Source organism: Lygodium microphyllum, chromosome 17 (genome assembly GCF_053477565.2).
Source record: "Lygodium microphyllum isolate KBCC chromosome 17, Lygodium_microphyllum_v1.1.10, whole genome shotgun sequence".
In the NCBI taxonomy this organism is placed as follows: domain Eukaryota; kingdom Viridiplantae; phylum Streptophyta; class Polypodiopsida; order Schizaeales; family Lygodiaceae; genus Lygodium; species Lygodium microphyllum.
This window is the reverse complement of record NC_141151.1, coordinates 55,206,678-55,232,248: the sequence shown is the minus strand read 5'-3', so window position 1 is coordinate 55,232,248 and position 25,571 is coordinate 55,206,678. Positions and strand designations below refer to the sequence as shown.

General features: G+C 40.5%; 1 protein-coding gene across 1 annotated transcript; it reads right to left on the bottom strand.

Moving 5' to 3' along the window:
• Positions 1–17,244: 17,244 nt before the first annotated feature.
• LOC148021905 (homeobox-leucine zipper protein HOX32-like) lies at positions 17,245–25,272 on the bottom strand. Its single transcript, XM_087697421.1, has 18 exons — positions 23,915–25,272; positions 23,355–23,556; positions 22,712–22,812; positions 22,537–22,627; positions 22,363–22,458; positions 22,132–22,245; positions 21,958–22,041; positions 21,698–21,853; positions 21,495–21,572; positions 21,223–21,323; positions 20,930–21,110; positions 20,702–20,845; positions 20,348–20,431; positions 20,094–20,228; positions 19,671–19,987; positions 18,340–18,445; positions 18,050–18,202; positions 17,245–17,945 (listed from the first exon to the last, which is right to left on the bottom strand). The coding sequence occupies exons 1-18, from the start codon at positions 24,121–24,123 to the stop codon at positions 17,787–17,789; spliced, it is 2,511 nt and encodes an 836-aa protein (XP_087553547.1). The 5' UTR covers positions 24,124–25,272; the 3' UTR covers positions 17,245–17,786.
• Between the last annotated feature and the right edge of the window lie 299 nt (positions 25,273–25,571).

Below are 25,571 nucleotides of genomic sequence, written 5' to 3'. Positions count from 1 at the left end.
ATGATGAGGTTACTCCATTGTTTTTTCTCTGAGTCATGGGATATATTCCGCATTGCCTTATGTGCTCCTGCTACTATTTTGAACTTGCCTGATGTAGAGAGTGCTCTTTTGTAGGAAGAGATCAACCGTAAGAACTTGGATGCCTCTCATGTGTCACATGCTTTGACTATTAGAGACAAAGATGGTAATGGCAAGAATGACTGTGGGAATGGCCATGCCAGGGACTCACAAAATTCTAGGTCTAAGTCACATGGTAAGTCGTGCATCAAGTCTCTGGGAGAAATGCTAATGTGACATGTCATCATTGCGGCAAAAAGGGTCATATACACCCATAGTGTCATGAGTTACACAATGAGAAGCGCAACGAGAAGGGGAAAGACAAAGTATAGGAAAAATCCTCTAATCGCAGCATTATGCTTGCAAAATCTAGTGTGAAAATCAAGGACATAAATGTCATGCAGACTGATGACTCCGATGAGGAGTACATACTTGCAGCTAGTTCTTGTGATGCTACGTCGTTGACTGATATTCACTCTATATATGCGCAGTGCTGACTTTTGGACTCTGGTGCTTCATTTCATGTTAAACCATGCCGTGAGTGGTTCCACTCCTACCGCACTATCTCTAATTCAATTCACTTGGGTGATGACAGGTCACTTGCTATTGTTGGCATTGGGGATGTACGGCTGCAGTTCTCTACTGGCAGTACTTTTCTGTTACAGGATGTACGTCATGTACCTATGCTTACACGTAGTCTTATGTCTGCAGGGCAGCTTGATAATGCTAGGTTTCATGTTTCATTTGGGGATTCTGCCTAGAAGATCACCCGTGGGCAGACTTACACTTGCTAGAGGTGCCAAAGCTGGCAGTCTCTATCCTCTTGTAGTTGATGGGTCCTCTGTTGACCATGTTTTTTTAGTGGGTTCCATCCCACATGTATCTCTTTGGCATGCCCATTTGGGCCATATGTCCTTGAAGGAAATGAAAATGCTTTCTAGTTTGCAGTACTTACCACCTCTTGACTACGCATGTTTTGATTCATGTGAGCATTGTCTTTATGGCAAACAGACTAGGAATACACATAAGAAGTCTATTAGGACACACATGAGTGAGCCCCTTGCATTGGTACATTCAGATGTGTGTGGGCCCATGCCCTGTCAGTCTATGGGTGGTGCAAAGTATTTTGTGACGTTCATTGACGATTTTTCGCATAAAGACTGGGCTTACCCCATTAAGCTTAAGTCTGATGTCTTGGCTGTATTTCAGAGATAGCTTGCATTTTTTGAAAACCAGACTGGGCACAGGATGAAATGCCTTAGGACTAACAATGGGGGAGAATATGTGTCACATGCTTTTGAGCAACTATGTGATGAGAGGGGTATTAAGCGTCAATTGACCGCCCCCTATATCCCACTCCAGAATGGTTTGGCTGAGCGGATGAATAGAACCATCAAGGAGCGTGTACACAATATACTTAGCCATGCAGGCTTACCACAGAGCTTTTGGACTGAGGCAGTCAATATAGCTGTGCATGTCATAAATAGATCACCTTCTAGTGGTTTGGATTTCCAAGTTGCAAAGGAGGTATGGACTAGGAAACCTCCATCTTATGTACATCTATGTGTCTTTGGATGTGAGGCATTCTACCAAGTGCCCAAAGACAAGCATATAAGTTGGATCCTAAGAGTGTCAAATGCATTTTCCTTGGCTATGGGGATGTAGGCAAGATGGGTTACCACCTCTAGGATCCGCAAGCGTGGAAAGTCATCCGTAGCCATGATGTAGTCTTCCATGAAGACAAGATGCATAGGCAGCCTGAAAAGGTGGTAGAGATACACAATGTTATACTCTAGGAGGAGCCACGTGCTCCTGCACAATCAGTTGGACAGCCTGCAACAACAGTTGGTACACATGGCCAGGGTGTTGGACCGACCAGAGCCTGCCGTGAGATGGTCTACTAGAGATAGACGTCCACTTGATAGATTTGAGCCCTCGATGCATTATGTCTTAGTTCAGATGCAGGAGAGCCTCTCACCTATGATGAAGCTATGCACAAGGGTGACAGTCACTCCTAGGAGAGGGCTATGCAGTCTGAGATAGACTCCTTGCACAAGAATATGACTTGGGATTTGGTTGCACTGCCTCAGGGAAAGAAGGCTTTGCCATGCAAATGGGTGTACAAGCTGAAAAGTACCCGTGGAAACCCCAAGTTGGCTTATAAGGCAAGACTTGTCACTAAGGTTTTTAAACAAGAGCATGGAGTTGACTTTGATGAAGCCTCTTCTCCTGTGGTCAAGATGACCACCCTATGCTTGGTTTTGGCTTTAATCGCGTAGCTTGACTTGGACTTGTACCAGATGGATGTCAAGATTGCATTCTTGCATGGGGATTTGCATGATGAGATATACATGGAGTAGCCTAAGAGCTTTTCAGAACCTGACAGGGAGCACCTAGTGTACAAGTTGAAGAAAAGTCTTTATGGCTTAAAGCAGGCACCTAGGGAGTGGTATCATAAGTTTGATGCCTTTATAAAGCCACAAGGCTACAGCAGAAGTGCTATGGATCTGTGTCTTTACACGAAGAAAGCCCATGATGGCTCATTGCTTATTTTGGTACTTTATATGGATGATATGTTGATAGTAGGGAAAGCTCATGATGAGCTGAATGCTCTTCAATCTTAGCTAAAGAAGAGCTTTGAGATGAAGGATTTGGAACAGGCCTCTCACATTCTTGGTATGCGCATTAAGCGCGACAGGCATCAGGGACTACTCTACCTCTCACAGAGGGAGTACATTCATAAAGTCCTTGAGTGTTTTCGCATGCAGGACAATGTAAAGCCTATTGGCTGTCCATTACCTTCTTATGTGAAGGTTTCACAGGTCGATTTTCCACAGATGGATGAGCAAAGGAGGCCGAGATGGTCAAGATCCCTTATGCATCAGTCATGGGCACTTTGATGTATGCCATGATAGCCACTCGTCCAGATATTGCCTTTGCAGTTGGTGTTGTGGCATGCTATATGGCTACACGTGGCAAAAAGCATTGGGATGCCGTAAAGGGTATCATGAGATACCTAAAGGGCACAGCAGATATGTGTATTTGCTAATGGCAACCTAGATACAGAAGTTGTGGGCTACACAGACTCTGATTATGTAGGACATGCAGATAGTAGGAAGTCCACTTCCGGCTATGTCTTTACCTATGCTAGAGGTGATGTTTCTTGGATGTCCAGGGTTTAGAAGTGTAAAGTTCTCTCTACCACTGAGGCCGAGTATGTTGCGGCCACTAAGGCTTGCAAGGAGGCCATATGGTTGGGCCATTTGGTTCATGACCTTGGGATTGATACTATACCTACACTGCATTTGGATTCTATGAGTGCTATTCAGCTAGCCAAGAATCCAATCTTCCATGCGAAGGCAAAACACATTGAGGTAAGGTATGACTTCATACGTGGGGTCATGGAGGACAAGTCTATTGATCTTGTCAAGATCTCCACTGACAAAAATCCTACAGATCTACTCAGAAAAAGCCTCACTACTGAGTGCTTTGCCTTCCTCGGGAGATTGATGGGTGTTGGATGAGATGACGTTTTTCCTCATCCTGTTGTACATGTACATTGTACTATCTTTTCTTTTTCTTTTCACTCCTCACTGGGACATATTCACCTTTAAGTGGGAGGTTGTTGGGGGTAAAGGCGTCTCTACCTAGTCGCCCGTGTATTACTACACTAACAGTATCTGCCACTACACACTGCAGGTGGCTGGTACCCGTCACCATCACTTTACTCTTTATTCTTTTAGTGACAATTTGAATAAAGGAAGGCCCGGTCAGACATTGTGACTGTTGGAGTTCCCATTAGTGTGTCTCTCTTCTTGCTCTTGCTCTCCGCCATAGCTCACTTCCAAGCAAGCTTCCATCCTTCTCACCTTTCATTAAAAGGAGGAGGAAAGGAGCAAGTAGCTCGAGGAATATTACTTCGACATCCTTGGATATTGATGATTCCCATGTTGGTACACTAAACACTATCGATAATGGTTGAGACCAACATCCATGATGTAATGAACATTGGACTAAAGGCAAAGATTCAACCTGATGATGGGTTGGGAGATAATCCCAAGGCAAAAGCATGTCTACAAATTATACCTTATGTTTTGAAACCTAAGATTGCACCATTGGATGATAGTGGAGAGGAGGAAAACATATATACATATAAGGAAGAGGACATTCTGAGAAAAACTAGGTTGTTCACTTGTTTTGATTGCATGTCGGTTCCTCTTTGTAGATTGATACCCTATACCAAGGTTAGGGGTTTGAGGGTTGATGTAAGTGGTTTAAAACCAACTTTTGGAAGAGCAGGGTATGTTCCAAAGAAGGGTGCCTTTATTATCTCTATATGATCTTGTTTTGGTAAGGAGAGAGTAGTTAGTGAGGAGCTTTGACACAACGAGATCCCATTTGGCAAGTGGTAAACACTCATCGTGGCATGGACACAAGCAATCAAAGAGTCATATGGAACCAATAAAGATAAATATTGTTAGTGTACTTTGCACAATGATTGATTCTTCAAAAGTAAGCAAAATCTCTCTTCTATCATGCTTGCAAAGGATGAATGTAAGTGCTTCTTAATTTATTCTATGTGAGGGATGAAATCATCAATTGTGCAAATATATGCAAGGCAAACGTAGAAGAGTATTTGAGACTTGACAAATGAAGAAGAAGAACACAAAGGGTATTGAGCCATGGTATCCTTTGACAAGGTGTTACCTAGGGAAACTTGTTTACACTGCAAGTGTGCAATAAATATTTCCATATCTTTATTTCTTTCAATCATCTTGTTTCTTGAATTATCTTTATTTGTATTGGAAAGGTTCAAATAAGTCGAGCTCTTATGAAGAAAATGCATCAATTGAAGCTTACTTTGTATCAAAGTGAGTGGAAGAAGGAAGAAAAGACTCATGTCAATGACCTTGCCTAATGTCATGGGGAAAGGATATTGAATCCCTCTTTGAACCAATGGCCACCTTTTCAATTGAAGGAAATGCTTAATAAAAGGTGAGGATTTTTGTTATAAGATCTGAGATACACACTCGACTTTCTTATATACTTAAAATATATATGGTAAATATTATGCTGGCACAGAGAGAGAACATATGAGAGAAAAGAAAGATGTAGAGAGAGAGAGAGAGATAGAGAGAGATTGACAACACACTACTAGGGACTAGAAGATGGGCCAATCCCCCCCCTTGTGGAGTTATATTATTGACAAGGAGCAAGCTCCACCGTTACACATAAACCAGTTCTTGATTTGTAGATCTTGGGAACAAGATCACGGTTCCTTGTACGGTATACAATCGGCTAACGCTTGCACAACTTGGAAGTTGACACCTTTTGATCCTTCTTGAGACTCTCCTTCTCTCCTACACAATATGTATAGGGCTTTCCTCGTTTCAACAGAGCTTCCATAGCACTTGCACCTTCTCTTCTCCTCTTAGAACTTGATTTCAGGAAAGCTTCTGCAGCACTTGCACCTTCTCTTCTTCTCTTGGAACTTGATTTCAGCAGGGCTTCCGCAGCACTTACACGTGGTCTCCTCCTCTTGGATGCATGCAAAGTGATGCTTCCTTCACCTCCCCCACACCCAAGGAAAGTCTCCTCTTTTATAGGCTTTCAAGAGCTTCTCTTCTTGGAGAGATACTTGAGTGTCAAGATTGGAAAGGTTGATCTTCATGCAAGATGTGGCTGTTCCAGGACCTACTCTACAGCACCAATTTTGAGATATCTCTTTGTGCATTGCTTAGATGAAAAAACGTCAACACAAAAGTTGTAGATCTCGTTGTTTCTGATAACTCTCGCGGACCATTTTTAGAGATCGTCTTTCTATCGTGAGATATTTTAAAAATGGATTTACCATGTCTATTTCAAAAGGAAAAAACACTTTTTAAATTGTACTCTTAACTTGTGGTCCATGCAACCACCTTGAGTCATAGATAAGGAGAGTTCATTAGATTGCCTTGGGCCTCAACCTTAAGATTGGATTCCACACAAAACCTTGTGTCATTTTAGACCTTAGAAAGAGAAAATCGCTTCTCTCCTCACTTCCAAAGGCTCACATCTCTCGTCTTTCTTAGTGAGAGAATTACCTCTCTCATCTTTCTTAATGAAAGACCTTAAAACCTTGACTTGTAAGGGAGAGGATGACCCCAAATGAATGCAGTGCTCATTACACACAAGTAAACGTTCCCAGGTGTCCCCGGATGCACACATAGATACATATACACAATGCTAATGCACTTCCTCTTCTTAGAACTCAATCCATCTTCATTTATATATAACTCCTTGGTTCTTTGTACACTCTTACACTTGGCAGACACTTCCTTCCCCCTCCATAATTTGTGTTGCATGTACCAAATATCCCCGTCACAGTGCTCTGATCACCCCATTAAGTGATGCACTAGGAATACTGGTCTCTAAATGGTCTCATGGCCATGCTAGATCATCATCAACACTTAAAGAAAAGTGAGTCATTAATTTATTGACATGAATTTATTAAATAGAGAATACGTAATAAGCAATCAATTTAGTGACATCCCTCTGGCTTCTAAATAGTTGACCTCAACTGTAGAGGGGATACATAGTCCTTATGAAGATCTAGAAACTCTTGTAGTTCTCTCTCGGTCATAAACTGAGCGTCCAATGGGGGATAATTCTTAAACTTAACCAGATACTTCCGTAATACCTTACCTGATCTTAGAGTATTGTCCTAATGGTGTAAATTTCTTTCAGGCACAAGGAACTCTTCTTTTTCTTCTATGTCAGGTAAATCTTCCTTGATTGGTTCCATTGGAGGTTCTCCAATATAGGGATGTAGCAAACTTATATGGAAAGCATTATGAATGTTTCAATGACTTGGTAGATCCAAACAAAAAGTCACATCATTTATCTTATATGTGATCTTGAAAGGGCCATAATAGCAATTAGAAAGCTTAACCACTTTACCCTTTTGACCTTTCTGCTTCTTCAAGCGAACCTTCTCAAACTTAAGCAGAACATACTATCCCAACTTGAGATCTAACTTACGACGATACTTATTAGCTTCGCACTTATGCTTCTCTTGTGTCCTTTGGATAGTAGCCTTTACTTGAGTGAAAATTGTATCAATGTCTCTAACAAACTCATCTATTGCAAAGATCTTATCCTTCATAAGAAGAATGGGTGGTAAATGAGGCTTTCCATAGATGATCTCAAAGGGTGCCTTACCAGTACTAGAGTGCACCGTGTTATTGTATGCAAACTCTACTAAAGGCAAATACTTTTCCCATTCTCTTTGATTATCAGAGACATAGGATTTCAAAAGGTCCAGAATAGTAGAATTAGCACTGTCACTCTGCCCATCCATTTGAGGATGATAAGAGGATGAAAACTTTAACTTTGTCCCGAGGTTCTCAAAGAGAGCTTGCCAAAAGAGGTTGATCATGCAGGGATCTCAATCACTTATAATGGACTTAGGCATGCCATGATGCTTGAAAGTATGAGCAATGAATAGCTTAGCCATATGATCAGCTTTGATTGTCTTTCGCACAGGTATAAAGTGAGCTTACTTACTGAATCTATCAATGATAGTTCAGATTGCATCATTGCATGTTTGTGTGCGAGGAAGCTCCATGATAAATTCCATGGATATACTTTCCCAAGGCTCATTGGGAATAGGTAATGGCTTAAGTAGACTAGGTGGTTTATGCCTATCATATTTTACTTTTTAGCATATCTTACACTCACGGACATATCTTTCAATGTCAACTCTAAGAGTGGGCCAAAAGAAATATATTTCCAATGCTTGAGTAGTGGGTAGAATACCCCTATGCCCAGCATATGGAGATGCATGTGCTTCATCCATTACCTTGTGTCGCAATGGTAATGCTATACAAATTGCTTGATGATGATACAAATAACCATCTCAAATCGAGTAAGGTGTAATTGGCTAAGCTGAGTTAAGCATTCCATATGGTTGAGAAGTCGAAATCAGTTGCATACATTTTGGGTAAATCCATGAACTCGTTATGGTAAACGGTTGTGATTGGATTCGCTCGAGGTTGCCATGATAGAGCATTTGCTACCACATTCTTAGTTCCAGCTGTGTGAAGGATTTGAAAATGAAACATAGATAAGAAATTTGCCCAACGCATATGTTTCTCTAAGAGCTTCTTCTAAGTGAGAAAGTATCTTAGACTTTGGTGATCTATTTTAATAACAAAATTTGCACCAAGTAAATAGTGTTTCCATACTTGAAGAGCATGTACCACCACCATAAACTCTTTCTCATATACTGGAGCATGTAGCTCATGGTCCTTGAGGCGTCGGCTCTCAAATGCTACTGCATGATGCTCTTGGTTGAGCACAGCTCCAATGCAATATCTAGAAGCATCGCAGTGAACTTCAAAAGGTTTTTGAAGATCCCAAACTATGAGAATTGGTTCTTGAGTCACAAGAAACTTAATTCTTTCAAAGGCTTCTAGTTGCCTTGATCCCCAGTGAAAAGGCATTCGCTTCTTAGTAAGGTCATGTAGAGGAGATGCAACATACGCAAAACCTCATATGAACCTCCTGTAGTATGAACATAGGCCCAAGAAAATTCTAACTTCAGGCCCAAGAAAATTCTAACTTCATGTACATAAGTAGGCGTAGGCCATTCAACAATGGCTCAAATCTTCTCATGATCCATTCCCACCAAATTGTGAGAAACAATATGGCCCAAGTAATGAATTTTTGAAAGGAAAAATTCACTCTTCTTAGCATTGACTTGTAGCCTATGCTTGCAAAGCTCTTGAAAAACAATAGATATATGTTTTCTATGCTCTTCTTCAAACCGTGAAAATATTAGAATGTCATCAAAGAAGACACATGTGAACTTTAAGTAAGGTCTAAAAATTCTCTCCATCATTCGATTGAATGTGGCAAGTGCATTAGTCAAACCAAATGGCGTGACTAAGAACTCGTATAGTCCAAATGTTCTACAAAAAGCTGTCTTATGAACATCTTCAGGTGCTATCTGTATCTAGTGATAGCCACTCTTGAGATCAATGCGACTAAAGATACTAGCCCCTTGCAACTTATCCAATATATCATCTATCCTTGGGATAGGAAAACGATTCTTGATTGTGATCTTGTTCAAAGATCTATAGTCTATGCACATATGAAAAGAACCATCAGTAAGACTAGAGAGCAGTATGGAGAAGAACTAGGTTGAACTAACCCTTTTTCTAACAGTTTGTTTACTTGTTTTAGGATCTCCTCTTGCTGACTTGCACTTACTCGGTAAGGCAGTTGGTTAGGTGGTGAACTGTTTGGGATAAGATCAATTGTGTGATCCTCCAGGCACTTAGGAGGTAACTCTCCTGGGAGTGAATCACTAAAAAAATCTTTATATTGTTTAACAAAATCATGTCTAGCTTGATCAATTAAAGAGAGGGGTTCTTTTAAATTCTGAGACTTAGAAGCATTAGTTGGTATTGTGTGTTCATTAGAGGCATCAAGTGCCCTTGAATCATTAGTTTCTTTTGACTCTCTCACAAAAATCCTGTATGCAGAAATAGCTTTCTTCATTTCTTTAGAAATGCTAACATGACTAACCATTGGCACAGGCCAATCTCCAGCATCAACAATGCATATTATGTTCCGACCCTTGAATTGAAACGCAGGGTATTCTTAACAAAATGGGGAAGAGGTCTAATCTTGTACTGCCAAGGCATACCTAAGATAACATCACAGTTAGCAATGGGTGCAAGTAGAAAAGATTCTTGGTCGTGGTAATCCCCAATTCTAAGATTCAACTTCCCCTAGATAGAAGTAGAATTGGTTGTAAGTCCTTCAAATGTTGAACCTGATCCAATTGGTGTTTCCGATCGATCTAGTGGAATTTGTAGCCTTTCAGCAGTATCTACTCACACAAAATTATATGTGGACCCTAGATCAAAGAGTATCAAAATTAATTGATTGTTGAGTGTCCCCCAACCCTTTAAGAGTTGTCTCTTTTTCTCATTTGAATGAGTGTTACTTGCACATCCAGAATAGAATTTGAGGATAGTAGAGGAGGATCTTTAATCACATTTGCTTCCTTTCTTTTGTGAGGACAATCAGGCTTCATATGCCCTAACTCACCATAAAGAAAGCACCTTCCTTCCTCTTTGTAGTTTTGTATCTCAGAGGGTGAGAGATACTTGGGCTTCTTCTTATTACCCTCTAGCTTTGAATATTGGTCATGGGTAGAGGTAGGTCTTCTTCTATTAGTCCTATCTCTTGGTTGATCATAGAGCTGCTCTTGTCTAGCCCTATAAGAACTCATCTCCAACTTTCGCGATGTACCAGGTGTATGCAAACTTTCAGCTATGATGGCAAACTCCATCATGAAAGATAAGGTTTCATGTGGATACACCTTCATGGTTCTGTGTAAATGAAGGAGTAGGTCAGGTTCAAACTTCATTTTCTTCTTTTCATCGCTGATCTCCATGAAAGGAGTAAGAGTAGACCAAAACTTGTCCACATAACTAGTGACCTTCTCATGCTCTTTTTGGCCTAGCCAATCCCACTCCTTCTTGACATCATTCTCAAAATCAAGAGGCAAGAACTGAGCATAAAACTTCTTCTTGAACTTTTTCCAAGTCGTAGGTTTCCTTCCCTCCAAAATGAGAGTCAACCACCAGTTGCTAGCAGTGTCTTTCAAGTGCATGCCTACATGCCTGAGCTTGGACTTTTTTGAGAAATTACAATCAGAAAAAGCAACTTCAAATTGTCTGACAAAGGCTAACGCCTTAGTAGGATCTCTCTTACCGTAGTAAGAGTCAAACTTTAATCCCCAGAATTGAAAGTCTTAGTCTTCTTAAGCTTGCTCCTCTTATGGTCCCTCTTTGTCCGTTTGTAGATTGCACGAGACTTAGAACCAAGAGAGTAGAAACTAGAAGTTTGATGAGGAGGAGAAGGAACTTGAGTAATCAGGGGAGTAGCCGATTGCTGAGGGAGATGACTCCCTCCTTATCCGCCTCACTCGGTGAGGTCTTCTTACTCTTCTCGACCCAAAAGTCCTTCTTCCTTCTAGGAAGATTCTCAGCAAATGGATGCTTTGCACCTTCACCATCAATTGGTACAATGGTGTTTCCTCCAGTATCACCATCTTTTGGAGGATTTGGTCCTTCATAAGTAGTTTCTTCCCTTGCCCTTAAGCTGTCAATCAATTGGCGTACTTCCAACAAGCTACGATACTCTGTCAATTAAGCGTATAATTGCTCACTTGTAGGCACTTCATCAATTTCCATCTTTACCTTCTTACAAGGATCGCCTTTACTTTGAGAAAAGCAAAGAGACCTGCTCTGATACCACTGTTATAAGATCCGAGATACATGCTCAACTTTCTTATATACTCAAAAGATATATGGTAAATATTATGTTAGCGCAGAGAGAGAACATATGAGAGAAAAGAAAGATGTAGAGAGAGAGAGATTGAAAACACACTACTAAGGACTGGAAGATGGGCCAATCCCCCCCTTGTGGAGTTATATTATTGACAAGGAGTAAGCTCCTTTGTTACACATAGTCTTAACTTGTAGATCTTGGGAACAAGATCACGGTTCCTTGCACGGTATACAACCCGCTAACACTTGCACAACTTGGAAGTTGATACCTTTTGATCCTTCTTGAGTCTCTTCTTCTCTCCTACACAATATGTGTAGAGCTTTCCTCTTCGAGCTTGATTTCAGCAGAGCTTCCGTAGCACTTGCACCTTCTCTTCTTCTCTTGGAACTTAATTTCAGCACGGCTTCCGCAGCACTTGCACCTTCTCTCCTCCTCTTGGATGCATGCAAAGTGATGCTTCCTTCACCTCCCCCACACCCAAGGAGAACCTCCTCTTTTATAGTCTTTCAAGAGCTTCTCTTCTTGGAGAGATACTTGAGTGCCAAGATTGGAAAGGTTGATCTTCATGCAAGATGTGGTTGTTCCAAGACCTACTCTACAGCACCAATTTTGAGATATCTCCCTATGTGTTGCTCAGATGAAAAAAGTCCAACACAAAAGTTGTAGATCTCGTTGTTTCTGATAACTCGCGCGTACCATTTTTAGAGATCATCTTTCTATCGTGAGATATTTTAAAATTGGATTTACCATGTCTATTTCAAAAGGAAAAACCGCTTTTTAAACTGTACTCTTTAACTTGTGGTCCATGCAACCACCTTGAGTCATAGATAAGGAGAGCTCATTAGATTGCCTTGGGCCTCAACTTAAGATTGAATTCCACACAAAAGCTTGTGTCATTTTACACATTAGAAAGAGAAAATCACTTCTCTCCTCGCTTCCAAATGATGACGTCTCTCGTCTTTCTTAATGAAAGACCTTAAAACCTTAAGTGGTAAGGGAGAGCATGACCCCAAATGAATGCAATGCTCATTACACACACAAGTAAACGTTCCCAAGAGTCCCTAGATGCACACATAGATACATATACACAATGCTAATGCACTTCCTCTTCTTAGAATTCAATCCATCTTCATTTATGTGTAACTCCTTGGTTCTTGTGTACACTCTTACACTTGGCAGACACTTCCTTCCCCCTTCATAACTTGTATTGCATGTACCAGATATCCCCGTCATAGTACTCTGATCACCCCATTAAGTAATGCACTAGGACTATCGGTCTCTAAATGGTCTCATGGCCATCCTATATCATCATCAACACTTAAAGAAAAGTGATTCATTAATTTATTGACATAAATTTATTAAATAGAGAATGGGTAACAAGCAATCAATTTAGTGACAATTTCTAATTTTTTTGTATTTTTAATCATCTTTGTATTGCATGCTAAATTGAGTTAAGCTCTTCTTGTTAATGTCTCTTTGCTCAAACCATCAATTGTAGATACTTAATATCGTTGATCCCAAGCTAGGATGCAAGTGGTAAGAGAAATTATTTTCTCTCGAGTGGGATGCAGACAACCATGTCACATTGGAGAAGTTAAACAACATACTTGCCCTTTGTAATGTTTGTTCAGCCACAATGGCGTTCTGCATGTCTTTGCTTAAATCAAGTAAGGCTATCAAAATATTTTTGTCCTTCTATAGGGTAATCGTCATTATCGCTTGCACATGTTATATACTTGCTTTGAGAATCTTAATTGTTGTGTGTTGTGCTTGTTGTGTACCTGCTTTGAGAATCTTAACTATCATGTTATATACTTGTTTTGAGAATCTTAACTATCGTGTGTTGTGCATTGACAATTGACAAACTAAGGATGTGTTTTCTTTTGTTATTGTATATGGCTAAAAAGAGAGGTAACGTTCAAGAAAATATTTCAAAAGGCCGAAAGTATCTTGCTGAATTTGTGGATGTCCCAAGAGGTGTAAACATTCTTGGATACCCATTAGCAAAACATTGCTTAGATGTAGCAAGATGGGATGTTTAAAAACTAAGATATGTAATTTCATCACAAACATACATAGAGCAACTTATGAAATAAATAGTTATGTGCATACAAGAGTAAGATTACAAACATATGTAATGCAAGCAACATAGAATTACTCGAAGTTGAAGCCAAAAGTTGTGAGGACCTTATGTCACGATGATGTTTCGTTTTGCTCATCTCATGCACAATTTCATCACTAACATTGCAAATATAAGCTCATTTTGCCAACTTCATCAATTTTTTTGTTTGCTCAAAATATATCACTCGTTGAGAATAGTCAAACTTTAACTATGTTATACAACAACTAATGTGACTTGCTTTTGAAAGATAGAGGTAAGACATCTACACATATGTAAGGTCATTATATTGAAAACAATAATTATGGATATCACTTATGTCATGTGTTAACTTGTTTTTGGCATTATAGTCTATTTTTCAATATTATTTAAACTAGCTAATTGGTGTAAATAATAGATCATTGATGTGAATACTATTAGAGCAATAGTCTAACACAAGTTTTTAGTATATGCTTTATGGCAAGCTCTATTATTTTTGTTTGTATACCTATTTTGAATAAGAGATTTAAAAATAAAGATAAGCATGCATGTACCTAGTGGGCAAGGTAAAAGATAGAATCTATAGTTTCTCACTCATCCAAGATAGGAATTTGATACTTCAAGAATTATTTTAAGGGTTTTGACATGATTTGGATGTGATGGATGAGGTAAAAGTTGGCATTATTCTACACTTAGTGATATTTACAACAGCTAGAATAATCTCTAGGAGCCAATGTAACTTCATGTTTTGATTTATTTCACGTCTCCTTTGAAAGAATTTGTCTCTCTCTATATAGGTATATAATTTATGATTCATAGGGGAGGATGCCAAACCATGGCTTTCTATATTAGGGAGGCTAGGCCCTATCATGTGTCTTACCAAAGTACCACTATTTTTTTAATGAATCCCATATACCCAACTACTACTCCTGTTTGGTCAATATTTCCTAATTGACCCCTCTAATTGATCAAAATCCCTTGAAATGCCCCTCAAACTTTGCCCAAATCCTCACATACCCCTCATATCTTTATTTGCAAAGTTTTCTTAGGATAATTCTATTTTATAAATGTGGGGTGATACAATGACATGTTTTGATGGGATTTTGTATAAATAAGACATAAAAGCTCATGAGGATGGAGACCAATGTCATTATTCTAAACCTCACTCAATGCTCTTATTATTTAAGATAGTCAATGGTAGGTCCTTGACATAGAAAACAAGGGACCATGGAAATTTCTTAATTGTTTGAAAAAAGTTACAATGCACTTTGGTGACTCTAAAATTTGAGGGGTAGTTTTGGAATTTTCACAAACTATAAGGACAATGTTTCTAGAAATAAAAATTCTCTCTTTGAAAGTGAGTATACACAAATTCTTGCCACATTTACAAATATACGGAAGATAATGGATGATCTAGCAATGTTAAAGAACTTTAGAAACTAGATTGTGGTGACATCATTAGTGTCACTCACATGCTTATGATTATAGGAAATTTTATTAAAGAGGCATAGATAAAAGGCCTATGAACTTGTGAAAATTATCTTAAAGAAATAAACAATGGCAAACCACAAGTCCTCTTTCTCTTTGGTATGGCTCCTAATTATTCTTTTTGTGATCGCTTTCTCATACAGGCTAACATTGGTTGTACCATGGACATGAATATTGGAAAATGTCCTCCCACATTTAAACTTAATCTATACTTTTCAAAGCAAGAAATACTTAAAAGAGTATGATTCGAGAAGTATGTCCCAATGCATAGTAGGGACAATGTTGTTGAGGTTTAGGATAAGAAAATTGATACGATAATTAAGCCTTGCAAACAATATGAAAGAAAGCAAGTTTACAATACAAGAAATGTTGAAAGTGATGCCCTCTTTGCTTATACTACTTTGTTTAATTACATGCTTTGACGTCTTGCTATTTCTAAAATGTGTTGCCAAGAAGAAGATTCAAGACAAATTGCAATAGCTATAAATAATTAAGGTGTCAAGTATATCTAAGATCAACTTATGAGGCCACTACAAAATCCTTCGTCATGTATGCACTAACCCTTAAGTGGATGATAATTTTTGTAAGAGGGTGGGTTGTTTAGTTCCTTGAGCATATATGCCTACTTCATTGTGCAAGCGATGAACTCTTTCTAAAAATGGAATAAATATATATTTTTTTAATAACTATAATAACTGATTGCCATTGGAATTTTTTCAAGTGATGTGCAACATTTATGCATGCTTAATAAAATAAGAGGTAAATGTCTATCCCCCTCTGTTAATGTCCAAACCATAAAGCTAATACTTTGAAAGCCTAGGAGATAGATGTGCAAGGATTGAAGCCATTTTATCATGTTAAATGCATCAAACAATGTTTCCAAGCCTTTGACATTGGGAATTAAATGTGTAATAGCTAAGTAGTTCACAAATCAACTTGGGTTTGTGCACAAGGAATACACAAGGCAATTCTAACCTCAACCTTTCCAATGATCATGCCCTTCTAGCAAACAAATTTTAATGTTAAAATCTTGACAAATTAGGCATAGTAAAGAGTCATGTGAGACTATCACTCTTCAAAAGGTGGGGTTTTCACCAATTATTTTATAGCATAACCTACTTATACACTCACAAGTTGGACATAAGTGAAGCCAATCCACTAGTATCCGCCACAAGCTAAGTCACTCCCTATAAGGTTAACCCCATAGTTCCATCAAGGGTAAAGGACAACAATGATTGCACCCAAACACAACTTACAACTTTCACTATACATTGTTCTCCACATAGCAACTCCCCCTATGCAACCCTAGAGCATGGGCATGCTAACTTGTCATCGTCCCCACTTTCCTCTAGATTCACCTACAATCAATTTAGGGCTCCAATTTGAGTAATGGCAATTAGACACAACAAGTACACTTGTTACAAGACTTAACCCCAACACCTTGCAACATGCTTTTGCCCAAATTTGTATTAACAGCTACTCAAAATGCCCACTTAAAAGATCTCATTTGTCATACATGTCTTCCAACTTCCTTTTTGTTCACCATGGTGAAAACACCTTCTTAGAAATATGCATAACCTTGTTACATCTCAAAGCATTAAGGATTGCCTATTGCAAGGCAAATGTTTACTTATGATGGTGTTAATGTTATTGAAGAGGAGAAGAATGTTATTGAAGAAGATAAGAAAGATAGCTTTTCTACTTCACATGATAGATTCTTTGTTGTGTGGAGTCCGTTAGGTAGCAAATACAAAATTGAATCACTAAGAACACCTTTCGGAGAGATTACAAGATAATTTTTGTGATGGTCCCTTTGCCTCAAAATAACTCTAAAGCAACGGTTTTATTAGTTATTCCAAAAAGCATAAAGTAAAATTTGCACTTAGGACAATTGTAAGCATTTTGCATTCTGATGCAACTTAATAGCAAAATGCAACTTCTTATGGAATAGAGATGCTCATTAGAGTTGCACACCATTAGCTAGCAACAAGCTATTGCAGGCAAGGGTGATGATGGACTTGGTATATCTAGTATGTTCATTGCGGCCCAAAGAATGCAAAAAATCTCTACAAAAATTAGATGCGAAAATACTTACTCCTGCACATCTTTCCAGTACAACCTACAATTAGTTTGGGCACACAGAAGACACCAAGAATAAGTCTGTAACATTGTACAGTCTGTTCAAACTATTTCAGTATCTCTCAACAGAATGATGCATCCATATGTATGTACCAACTTACCTGAAAGAGCAACAAGCATTCAATGCACAAAACTGATCTAGCTTGGGGATCGCAGTTAGATTAACCAGAAACGACTTATAGTTTACATGCTATACAATGGCACAAGATCGTCCACAATTCACTTCTAAGATACATTATCCAAAGCACACTCTTCAGACACATAAGGTCTTAATGCAAAGGAGCCAGAAGCTGCACTCCTTTGTTACAGCTTCTCTCTGCACATCAAGTGAGAAGTGATGCATAAAAGCTAAACCACAGAAGCAAACTCGCCCTCTGCTGAATCAAGATTGATGTAGATTGTTCACTTGTCAGCATGCTTCGACTGATCTGGTTGTCAGGTAATGCCCATGTTCATTTCACCAACTCAGTATCAAGTGTGGGTAGGAATACAAAAACAGGTATTTCTCACAACATTTCAGCTGAACTATTCTACGGAACTACAACATAGCTTGGATAGCCATTAAAGCCCTGGAGCTTTCCTTTCCACATATTTAGCTCTCTAAAGCCTTCCTCCTCTTGAATAACTCATACTAAGGTAATGTAATCCAAACAAGTCTCTACAACTGTACACTTCCAAAGGACCAGTTGCAGAACATAAACGCAGCCACAGGTATGGTCCGATCATTTGTGATCACTTTCCATCCAGTGGCATGTTCGAAAGACACTGGACGCCCAGTGCTCGTCAGGCAGACACCTGCTGGTAAACGTGCGTACCCCTGCAGCAATTGTGGCTTAAGACAGTAAGGAGCAGGCCTTTAAAGTGCAGTCGCTTAAGATAGATGAGGTATTTTCAAACCAAAAAGGCAAGTAGTCCATATACCTCCTTTTGAAGAAAAGGAGGTGGTTGGGAATAATCTGTCTTCCCACGACCATCATTGAACATCTGTTCAAGAGACATTTGCCTCAGAGCAACTGATGTGGTTTCCAACATTTCTAAGGCCGCATGGTTGGCAAATATGAATTCTGGTAGAGGCTGCTCCAGAAGTATAAATAGAGTACAAATTTCAGACACCGAACCAAACCAGAAAAGCACAATCTAAATTGATTTAAGAAACCAGCAAAAGCTTCAAAATTCAGCAGCAATAAACATAAGACTAGCTAGACATTGACCTTCCAAGCACAGCAAACAACGGCATGTCTTAAAGTCCAGAAACTCTTAAATGACATCTCAGGACTCCCCTCAATGCTTGCTAAAAGCTCTTGACCCAAATGAAATCTGCAAAACCGAACATCAATTCAGACTAGACATGCAACCAGAGTGTTTAATCCAAGTAAAGCCCAGGAACTAAAGATTGATTGATGCTGCTTGACAAGTGACATGCACTGCATCTATCAATCCATCAACAAATACCTACACACACGCACAAAATCCCCCCCCCCCCACACTCTCTCTCTCTCTCTCTCTCTCTCTCTCTCTCTCTCTCTGGGTGGTGAATTGTATTGATTAAAGTATGTAAAAGGTGGTCATGTTAATTATGAAGTATGTAAAGTAAAACAGTCACACGACAACTGGATGTCAAACAGGGTGACTGGAGACAGCCGAATGCCAGGGAGCAAGACCATCATCCCTGGTAAGAAGACCCACTAGTTGATGGTGGTCAACTACCACTGAAGGAGACCTCTCAAACATCCAATATGCCTATGTACCCGTACCCCACAATGGGAATCAAAAACAAAAACATGCATTCCAGATACAGATAGTCCAATTATGATGGCAGCACCAAAAGCTGCAGAAACTGAAACACTACCAGTACACATGGCAGCATGGATCCTTCCAGCTTGGAGTTGCCAAAAACCTAGTCTCTCTCTCATCAACATATAAAGAGGCCCGTGATCAGTGTGAACATTGCTATCCTATATCAAAAACATTGAAAAAGGAGGGAGTGCTATCCTATATCAACTTATAAGATTGTGAGATTTCCAAATGGTCTAAAGAGCCCAGAACCTGATCCAAGTGAAGTGAAGGTCAGACAAGCTCGTCAGCCTAGGAGGCAGGATCCGAAACATCCAGAAGTATTTGACAATACTGTAAGGAGGGAATCACACGTGCGCGCGCACATCCCCCTCCTTCCCTCTAACATAAATTGCTACTGGACATATTATTATTTACTTTGTTTTAAAAAACAGTCAAATGAACCTACATGTTTAGGTGCGAGTTGCAAGTTTCCACAGCAACCAGAAGTTTAGAGTACTTGCCCAGAAGCAAAATGTTCATAACCACATCATATTGGGCAAGTGAGACAGACACGGAGTGTCCCAGAAAATTTAGATGACAGTCCAGAAGAGCCACAGGATGAATTCAGATCCTCCAAGTATAAAGGAAACAGGATAAGCCATTTGGCTGATTGTAAAATTTGCTATGAGCCAATATTACCTGGACTTCAGGTTACTTCCTTTCAGTCAATTGATACACGACACTTCATCCACTTAATGCACTGTACCTGTAGCTGTCTGCTATCTGCTGCACCAGCAGCAAAGCTTCAACCCCAGAATGTGCATCTGCTGTGACAAGCGATCGTTGCTGGGGATGCAAGGAAAGGGCTGCCTGCTGAATAAGATCAACCAAAGCTTGCACATGCCGCTGAGCCTTAAGAGCCACATCACGACTTTCTGCCTCGTACATATACTGGAAAGCTATTGTTAGAACAGAACTTGGCTCTTCAACTGAGCGGGCATTGTGTACTTGCATCCTGTTGATAGCTGACCGCTCCTCTAGAGTAGATGCAAGATCCAAAGTTTGTGCCGATGCAGTGCGTTCCTGGAGCACCAACATCAATAACCCAAGATCTGTGTTAAGATGCTCAAAGAATTCACAGGCAACAACTGTGTGTGTAAAGTTGGTGTAGTGTGTCATATAAACTCACAGCATGTCCATCCAAATGCATAACACGAAAGCCTGAGGGAAGAAGGGGAGCATCGTCTGGAACGCACGCATCAATAGGAGCAAATATCAACTGAGCATACGCATTGACAGCTATATCATCCATGTCACTGACAAGCTTCGCATTGCAAAGACAGAATATATCAAATTCCATATCAAGCATTAGCTCAAAAAAACTAAAGGGATATCAAGTTTTGAAACCTAGCAGGGTTGCCAGATTTGAAAGAGACTCAGTACCTGCAGCAAAAGGTTATCTGCCTGCGGTGGCTTAACATCCTCACTTGAAACTTTTGATCTCTGTAGTCTTACCACTTCCAGCACCTGAAATGAACATTCAACCATCAAGACATAACCAACTTTAATTTCTCCATGACTACTCATGGGAATGACTAGCATCACCACCATTTAGGGAATAAAGTGAAGGAGAGCCGCTCAACAGGTATGTCTCTACCTCATTTGATTGCAAGGTATTCAACTAATGCTACAGCCCACAGTAGGGCAAGGGGGTGGGGGGTGACAATCTCTATAACACGTAACAATTAGGAATCCAGGCATGCATTTCACTTCCAGCCCAAAGGGTACACTAATCACCTCATTTTGCCCTATGATGGGTGGCAGGACTTGTACAGATTTCCTTTTCTGAGCATTTTCATTAAGGCAAACATCACTATCCAAGTCTGTCCATGCCGTCCATCGGTCCCTTAGAAAGCGCACCAGCAGAAGAGGAGGAACACCCTGCATGTCCACCATGCATATCACAGGTCAAAACCAGAATATTTGCATGAGAAGATAAAACACCCCAAAAGACCTTTCACTCACAGGCAGAAGCAAGTCAGCCTTTGCACATATGATGCCACCTCTTGTGGTAGGCATAACTTCTGTTACCCCAAACTGCTTACAGGAAGGAGGTTTAATTTGGACACTGACAGTACTGGGGCCGTCATTGATTATTGAAACCCACCCTTCATCTGGGAAACAATTCACAGCATCATTGAAACCCCTGACAAATCAATAAATATTATGTTAGGCATTTCATACCATACCAAATAAACATTATCACATCACTGCATGAAGTAACTTTGCAGCCTATTGGAACACTCTTAAAGTGTAACCTGACAAGACGATGGCTAAACCCACGCAATGCAGTCGAGCTGTTCCCCGAGGGAAATTGGTCTGCTTTCTCTTTCACAAGGTTTCGAAGATGACATAACACCTGGAAACATGATAATAAGAATGCCTTCCTTGCTTAAAGCCCCCCCCCCCCCCCAAAAAAAAAAGGCAAGCTGCCCATGCCAGCATCACTCAATCTAAATTAAAAGGCTTTCGTCTGAAGCTGGTCAGCATATTTGTAAGCTCGGTGTTAGCGATAGCACATCCATCTTACCTTGGCAGTCATCCTTCTTGCAAGAACAGAGGACGAAGTATAAAGAGGTTGAAGACCTTCTGAGAGACTGCAACCAGACTGTCCACAAAGACCATGCAGCAAAGAAATTAAGCAAACAGTAAGACCAGGAGCATAAGAGAAAGAAAGACCCAGATGCGATGTCCAAGCAAAAGTGCAAACGGTGAGGGAATGTCTAGGCTTACTTTGAAGCCCAAATCATCCACCACCATCACCATAGAGCCCCCTTGTCCAAAAGGTCGTATCAAACATCCACTTGACAGCATCTCTGCTCGTAGAAAGCCTGGTGTGATGGGAATTTCTTGCATACCTTGGCCAGCAGCCAAAGACCTTTCGCAAATCTGTAAGGCACAAAGCCACTCTCCTTACAGGGTCTTTCAAACTCTGCATTCATTGTTTAACCAGTATAAAACCCGAAACTTGTAAACCAGGAACAATACATCACCACCAAACTCCCATCATCTAGGCAGCAAGTGTATCTCAAAGTCCAAAAGTCTCGAGCAGGAACCAGTGCAGTAGGAGCATACATCTGAACCACAAGGGCAGTAGGTAAAGTTTCATCATTAAAAATGAGTACTTGGTCACAAAATAATTCAAATATACATCACACGTTTCTAACCTGAGTATGAATAAGCTCTACCATACCCCCACGATCAGCTGCAAAAGTAGCTAAAATATCCATTCGCCTACAGTCTTGAAGCCATGATGGCCTGTTCTTGACCAGTTCAGACACCTATTTCAAACACAACTACCATTCTTTAAAAATCCACCCTGAGCTTCAGACTGAGAACTTCACAAAGACCCACCATGAATTGCAAAGAACACATTCACAATAAAAGCATATCTTCACCTTGATAGGTTCAAGGTCAACAAAGCCACATGCTTGAGCAGCAACTCCCCCACATGGACGCGAAAGAGCTATAGCTCCAATGGAATCCGGACCAGGCTGCATCATTAGAAAAACATTGTAGAATGATTGCGAAGCATTAGTCTGACCTTACTGATCAGCAGTGAGATGTATTACCTTCATCCCAGGCAACGGGATCCCATCCACCACACTTTCGGTGGCCTTGGCCAAAAACTCAGCTAAGATCCTCTCCGCAAGTACTGATAGTCTGCTAACAACGAGGTAGCCTGAGATTAATGCCGAATAGTGAATGTCCATGCTAGGAATTGGATGAGAACTGTAAAATGCTTACTGGGAGAGACTCCAATCTTGAGATGGATGTTGAGGAGAAGGCTGATGCTGCCCGCTAGTCACAACAGATTCTGAACTAGTGTCTGTTGTAGCCATGATAACCTGAATTTAAAAATCAGGGCAATGTTATTGCCACACTAACACAAACATCTCCTAGGTTTCATCAACATTCAATACTTCAACTTGAAGGGGCAAAATACCAACATATAGATGTCCAAGAACCTATAAACAAAATGCTTTCTAGGTCAGAAAAGGTATCGCAATCAATTCAGTGAAGAAGTAAAAAGTCTCATTGCCTTGCGGGTTGAGAGAGTTAAGACCACCTTGGATGCAGCACACCTTTTCCTTGGATTTCAACGAAGAAATTCAGAGAATGCTGAACTATAATACCTAGGGGTTCAATACTAGTAGCACTACAAGCTGATAGATTGTGGAAAAAGAAAATTTGAAAAACAAGCGCAGCCTCAGTAGCATCTAAATTGCACCTAAGTAGTCAAGGAGGACCAGATGGCCCATCTAGAATAGATCAACCAAATTTTGGAGTATGTGAAGGTTTAACATCACAAGTATTAAAGGCTCCTTCATCCTTACACCAATATTGAAACACACACTTATTTGGAGGGAAGATTAGAAGAAAGACTGACTGGATGTGCCACACGGTGATTAAGCTCAGCATTAGGCTGTTGTAGCTGTAGCTGTTGGCGTAGGTACTGATTTTCAGAGCTTAGTTGAGCAGCTTGCTTTTGCAGCCGCTCATTCTCCTCCAACAGGATTTGATTCATGGCATTCAGCTTGGAATTCCAATTCTGCAGTCGGTTCGTCTCTTTTCTTTGTTTCTCCCTGCATCTGATATGGAAGCATGCTTTAAAAAGCAGAACTAGTTTCCATCAGCAGCTTTGGGTAAGCTTTCTATAAAACAGGATAGATCATTTAGACTGGTTAAAGGATTGTCCTCACTAATGTCTTTTAGTTGAAGATTACAAAATTATTGTGCTTCAACGCATGGAAAACACTAGAATAAGCTCAATTTTTTGAAACCAGACAGCCTAAGAAACAGTTAACTTCCACTGTGGGAATGGCAAATGCTCTCTGCTCGTGATAAATGCAACCAAGATTGCAGACAACATGTCAAGTACATCCTTCAAACCTCAGGAATTCACCATAGCCATCTATAAGTAGATGTGGCTGTGACAAGGTGCGGTACCTTCGGTTTTGAAACCACACTTTGAGCTGCTTCTGACCAATGTTTGCAAGGATGGGGCATTCGCGAATGAGCTGCTGCCGACGTGTTGAGCTGGGCTTGGGGCAGTCATTGTACACCCTCTCAAGAATCTCCACCTGCTCCGGGGTATAGCGTGCGTACTTGCCGCAATCCATCATGGCTTTGCCATCTTTCCCCTTGTTAGTCCCCATTTCAGAATGCCAGGTCAGGTCCCTGCCCCGCCGTCCGGTCAGAAGGCACAAAGTTGGTGCTTAATATCTACGTCCTGAAGCCGCCGCCGGTACAGCTACTAATGCTCTTCTCCATTCAAACAGAAGCCTGTATGTGACCATCCATAGCTTGGAAAATCACTGTGAAAAACCTGCTGATGAAAGCCTCCGAGCAGAGCTACTCTGAAATGGAAGCCAAAATCCTGCAATCTGGGGGGAAGCTGGTCTGAAGAGGGGGCCTTTATACTGGCCCAAAAAACACAGAAGTGGAGCTGGGTAGAGAAGCCCTAATTTAGCCAAGCGGTGAAGGGAGGGTGTGTGGGTTTGGGAAAGTGGAAGCCCCTGATTTTGTTTTTGTTCAAAAGAGAAGAGGGCATGGAGAATAACTGAAGAGAGAGAGCTTTGAAGATGCTTGGGGAGGCAGAAATGGAGTTAAGAAATCAGGCAGGGCGAATTAAAATTTGCAGTAAAGGGAAGAAGGTTTTTATTAGGTCAGAGATGAGAAAGGGAGGGGGGGGGCATAATAGGATGATGGCAAAGCAAAACAATAGCCCACAACTGGTGACTTACACTTGAATGCAGGGGAAAAAGAAGAAGGTGGAAGTGAAGAGAGACAAAATGCTCTCGCTCTCTCTCTCTCTCTCTCTCTCTCTTTAAAGACTCTGTTGCATAAGGCCTGACAGCTTGGTGGAAGGCAGAAAATGAAGGGGAATCGTGGAGCCCAACAAACAGAGAGAAAGAGGAAGAAAGGAAGAAGAAGGGAAGGAGGGGGCAGATGGGTTAAGAAAAGGAGAGATCTTGGAAGAGGGTTGGAAGGTATAAAAGAAGATATGCAAGTGAGAGAATGTGTGCAGATGAAATGAAATTCTCTTAAATTCTCAGTAGCACTAGCCTAGTCTAGCAAGGAAGTATGTTAAGAAATGTATGGTAGAAGAAATGCAAGACAAGAGGAGACTTGAGGAAGGGAAAAGAGAGTATAAATTCTCTCAAACTCTCTCAATTAACACCGCCCTGGATCAGAATGAAATGTATGAAAGAAGAAATGCAAGACTAGGGGAAGACGGAGGTCAGAGAAAAATGCGTATAAAGCCTCTCCATAGCACTAGCCCATCCTAGAAAGAAAGCATGGGCCCTTCGTCATAGGAAAAGGAAAGGAAGCTAAGTTCATGAGAAGAGGAGGAAGAAAAGCCTCCTAAAGAGAGCACCCCATTTTGCAAAAGCAAAGGATACTACCTCAGTTTCATCGGGCAAAAGCACACCATGGCATATAAAGCCTTCTAAAGACACCCCCCAACAACAACCCCTCTTACAAGATAACACAAAAGGTGACCTTATAAATTGTATACACAAGCATGGGGGCCTATGCTTTGATGTTGGGTGGTGGAGAGCAAAAAGAGGCCTATATATATCTATATATACCTCTAACACAG

What these genes read in the sequence shown, in the direction of transcription:
- LOC148021905 (XM_087697421.1), bottom strand. Translation starts at nt 24,123, where the DNA reads ATGGGGACTAACAAGGGGAAAGATGGCAAAGCCATGATGGATTGCGGC. An exon ending in TCCCGTTGCCTGGGATGAAG is followed by an intron (nt 22,459 to 22,536) that starts GTAATACATCTC and finishes CTAATGATGCAG; the next exon opens with CCTGGTCCGGATTCCATTGG. An exon ending in CTCCTTTTCTTCAAAAGGAG is followed by an intron (nt 17,946 to 18,049) that starts GTATATGGACTA and finishes CAATTGCTGCAG; the next exon opens with GGGTACGCACGTTTACCAGC.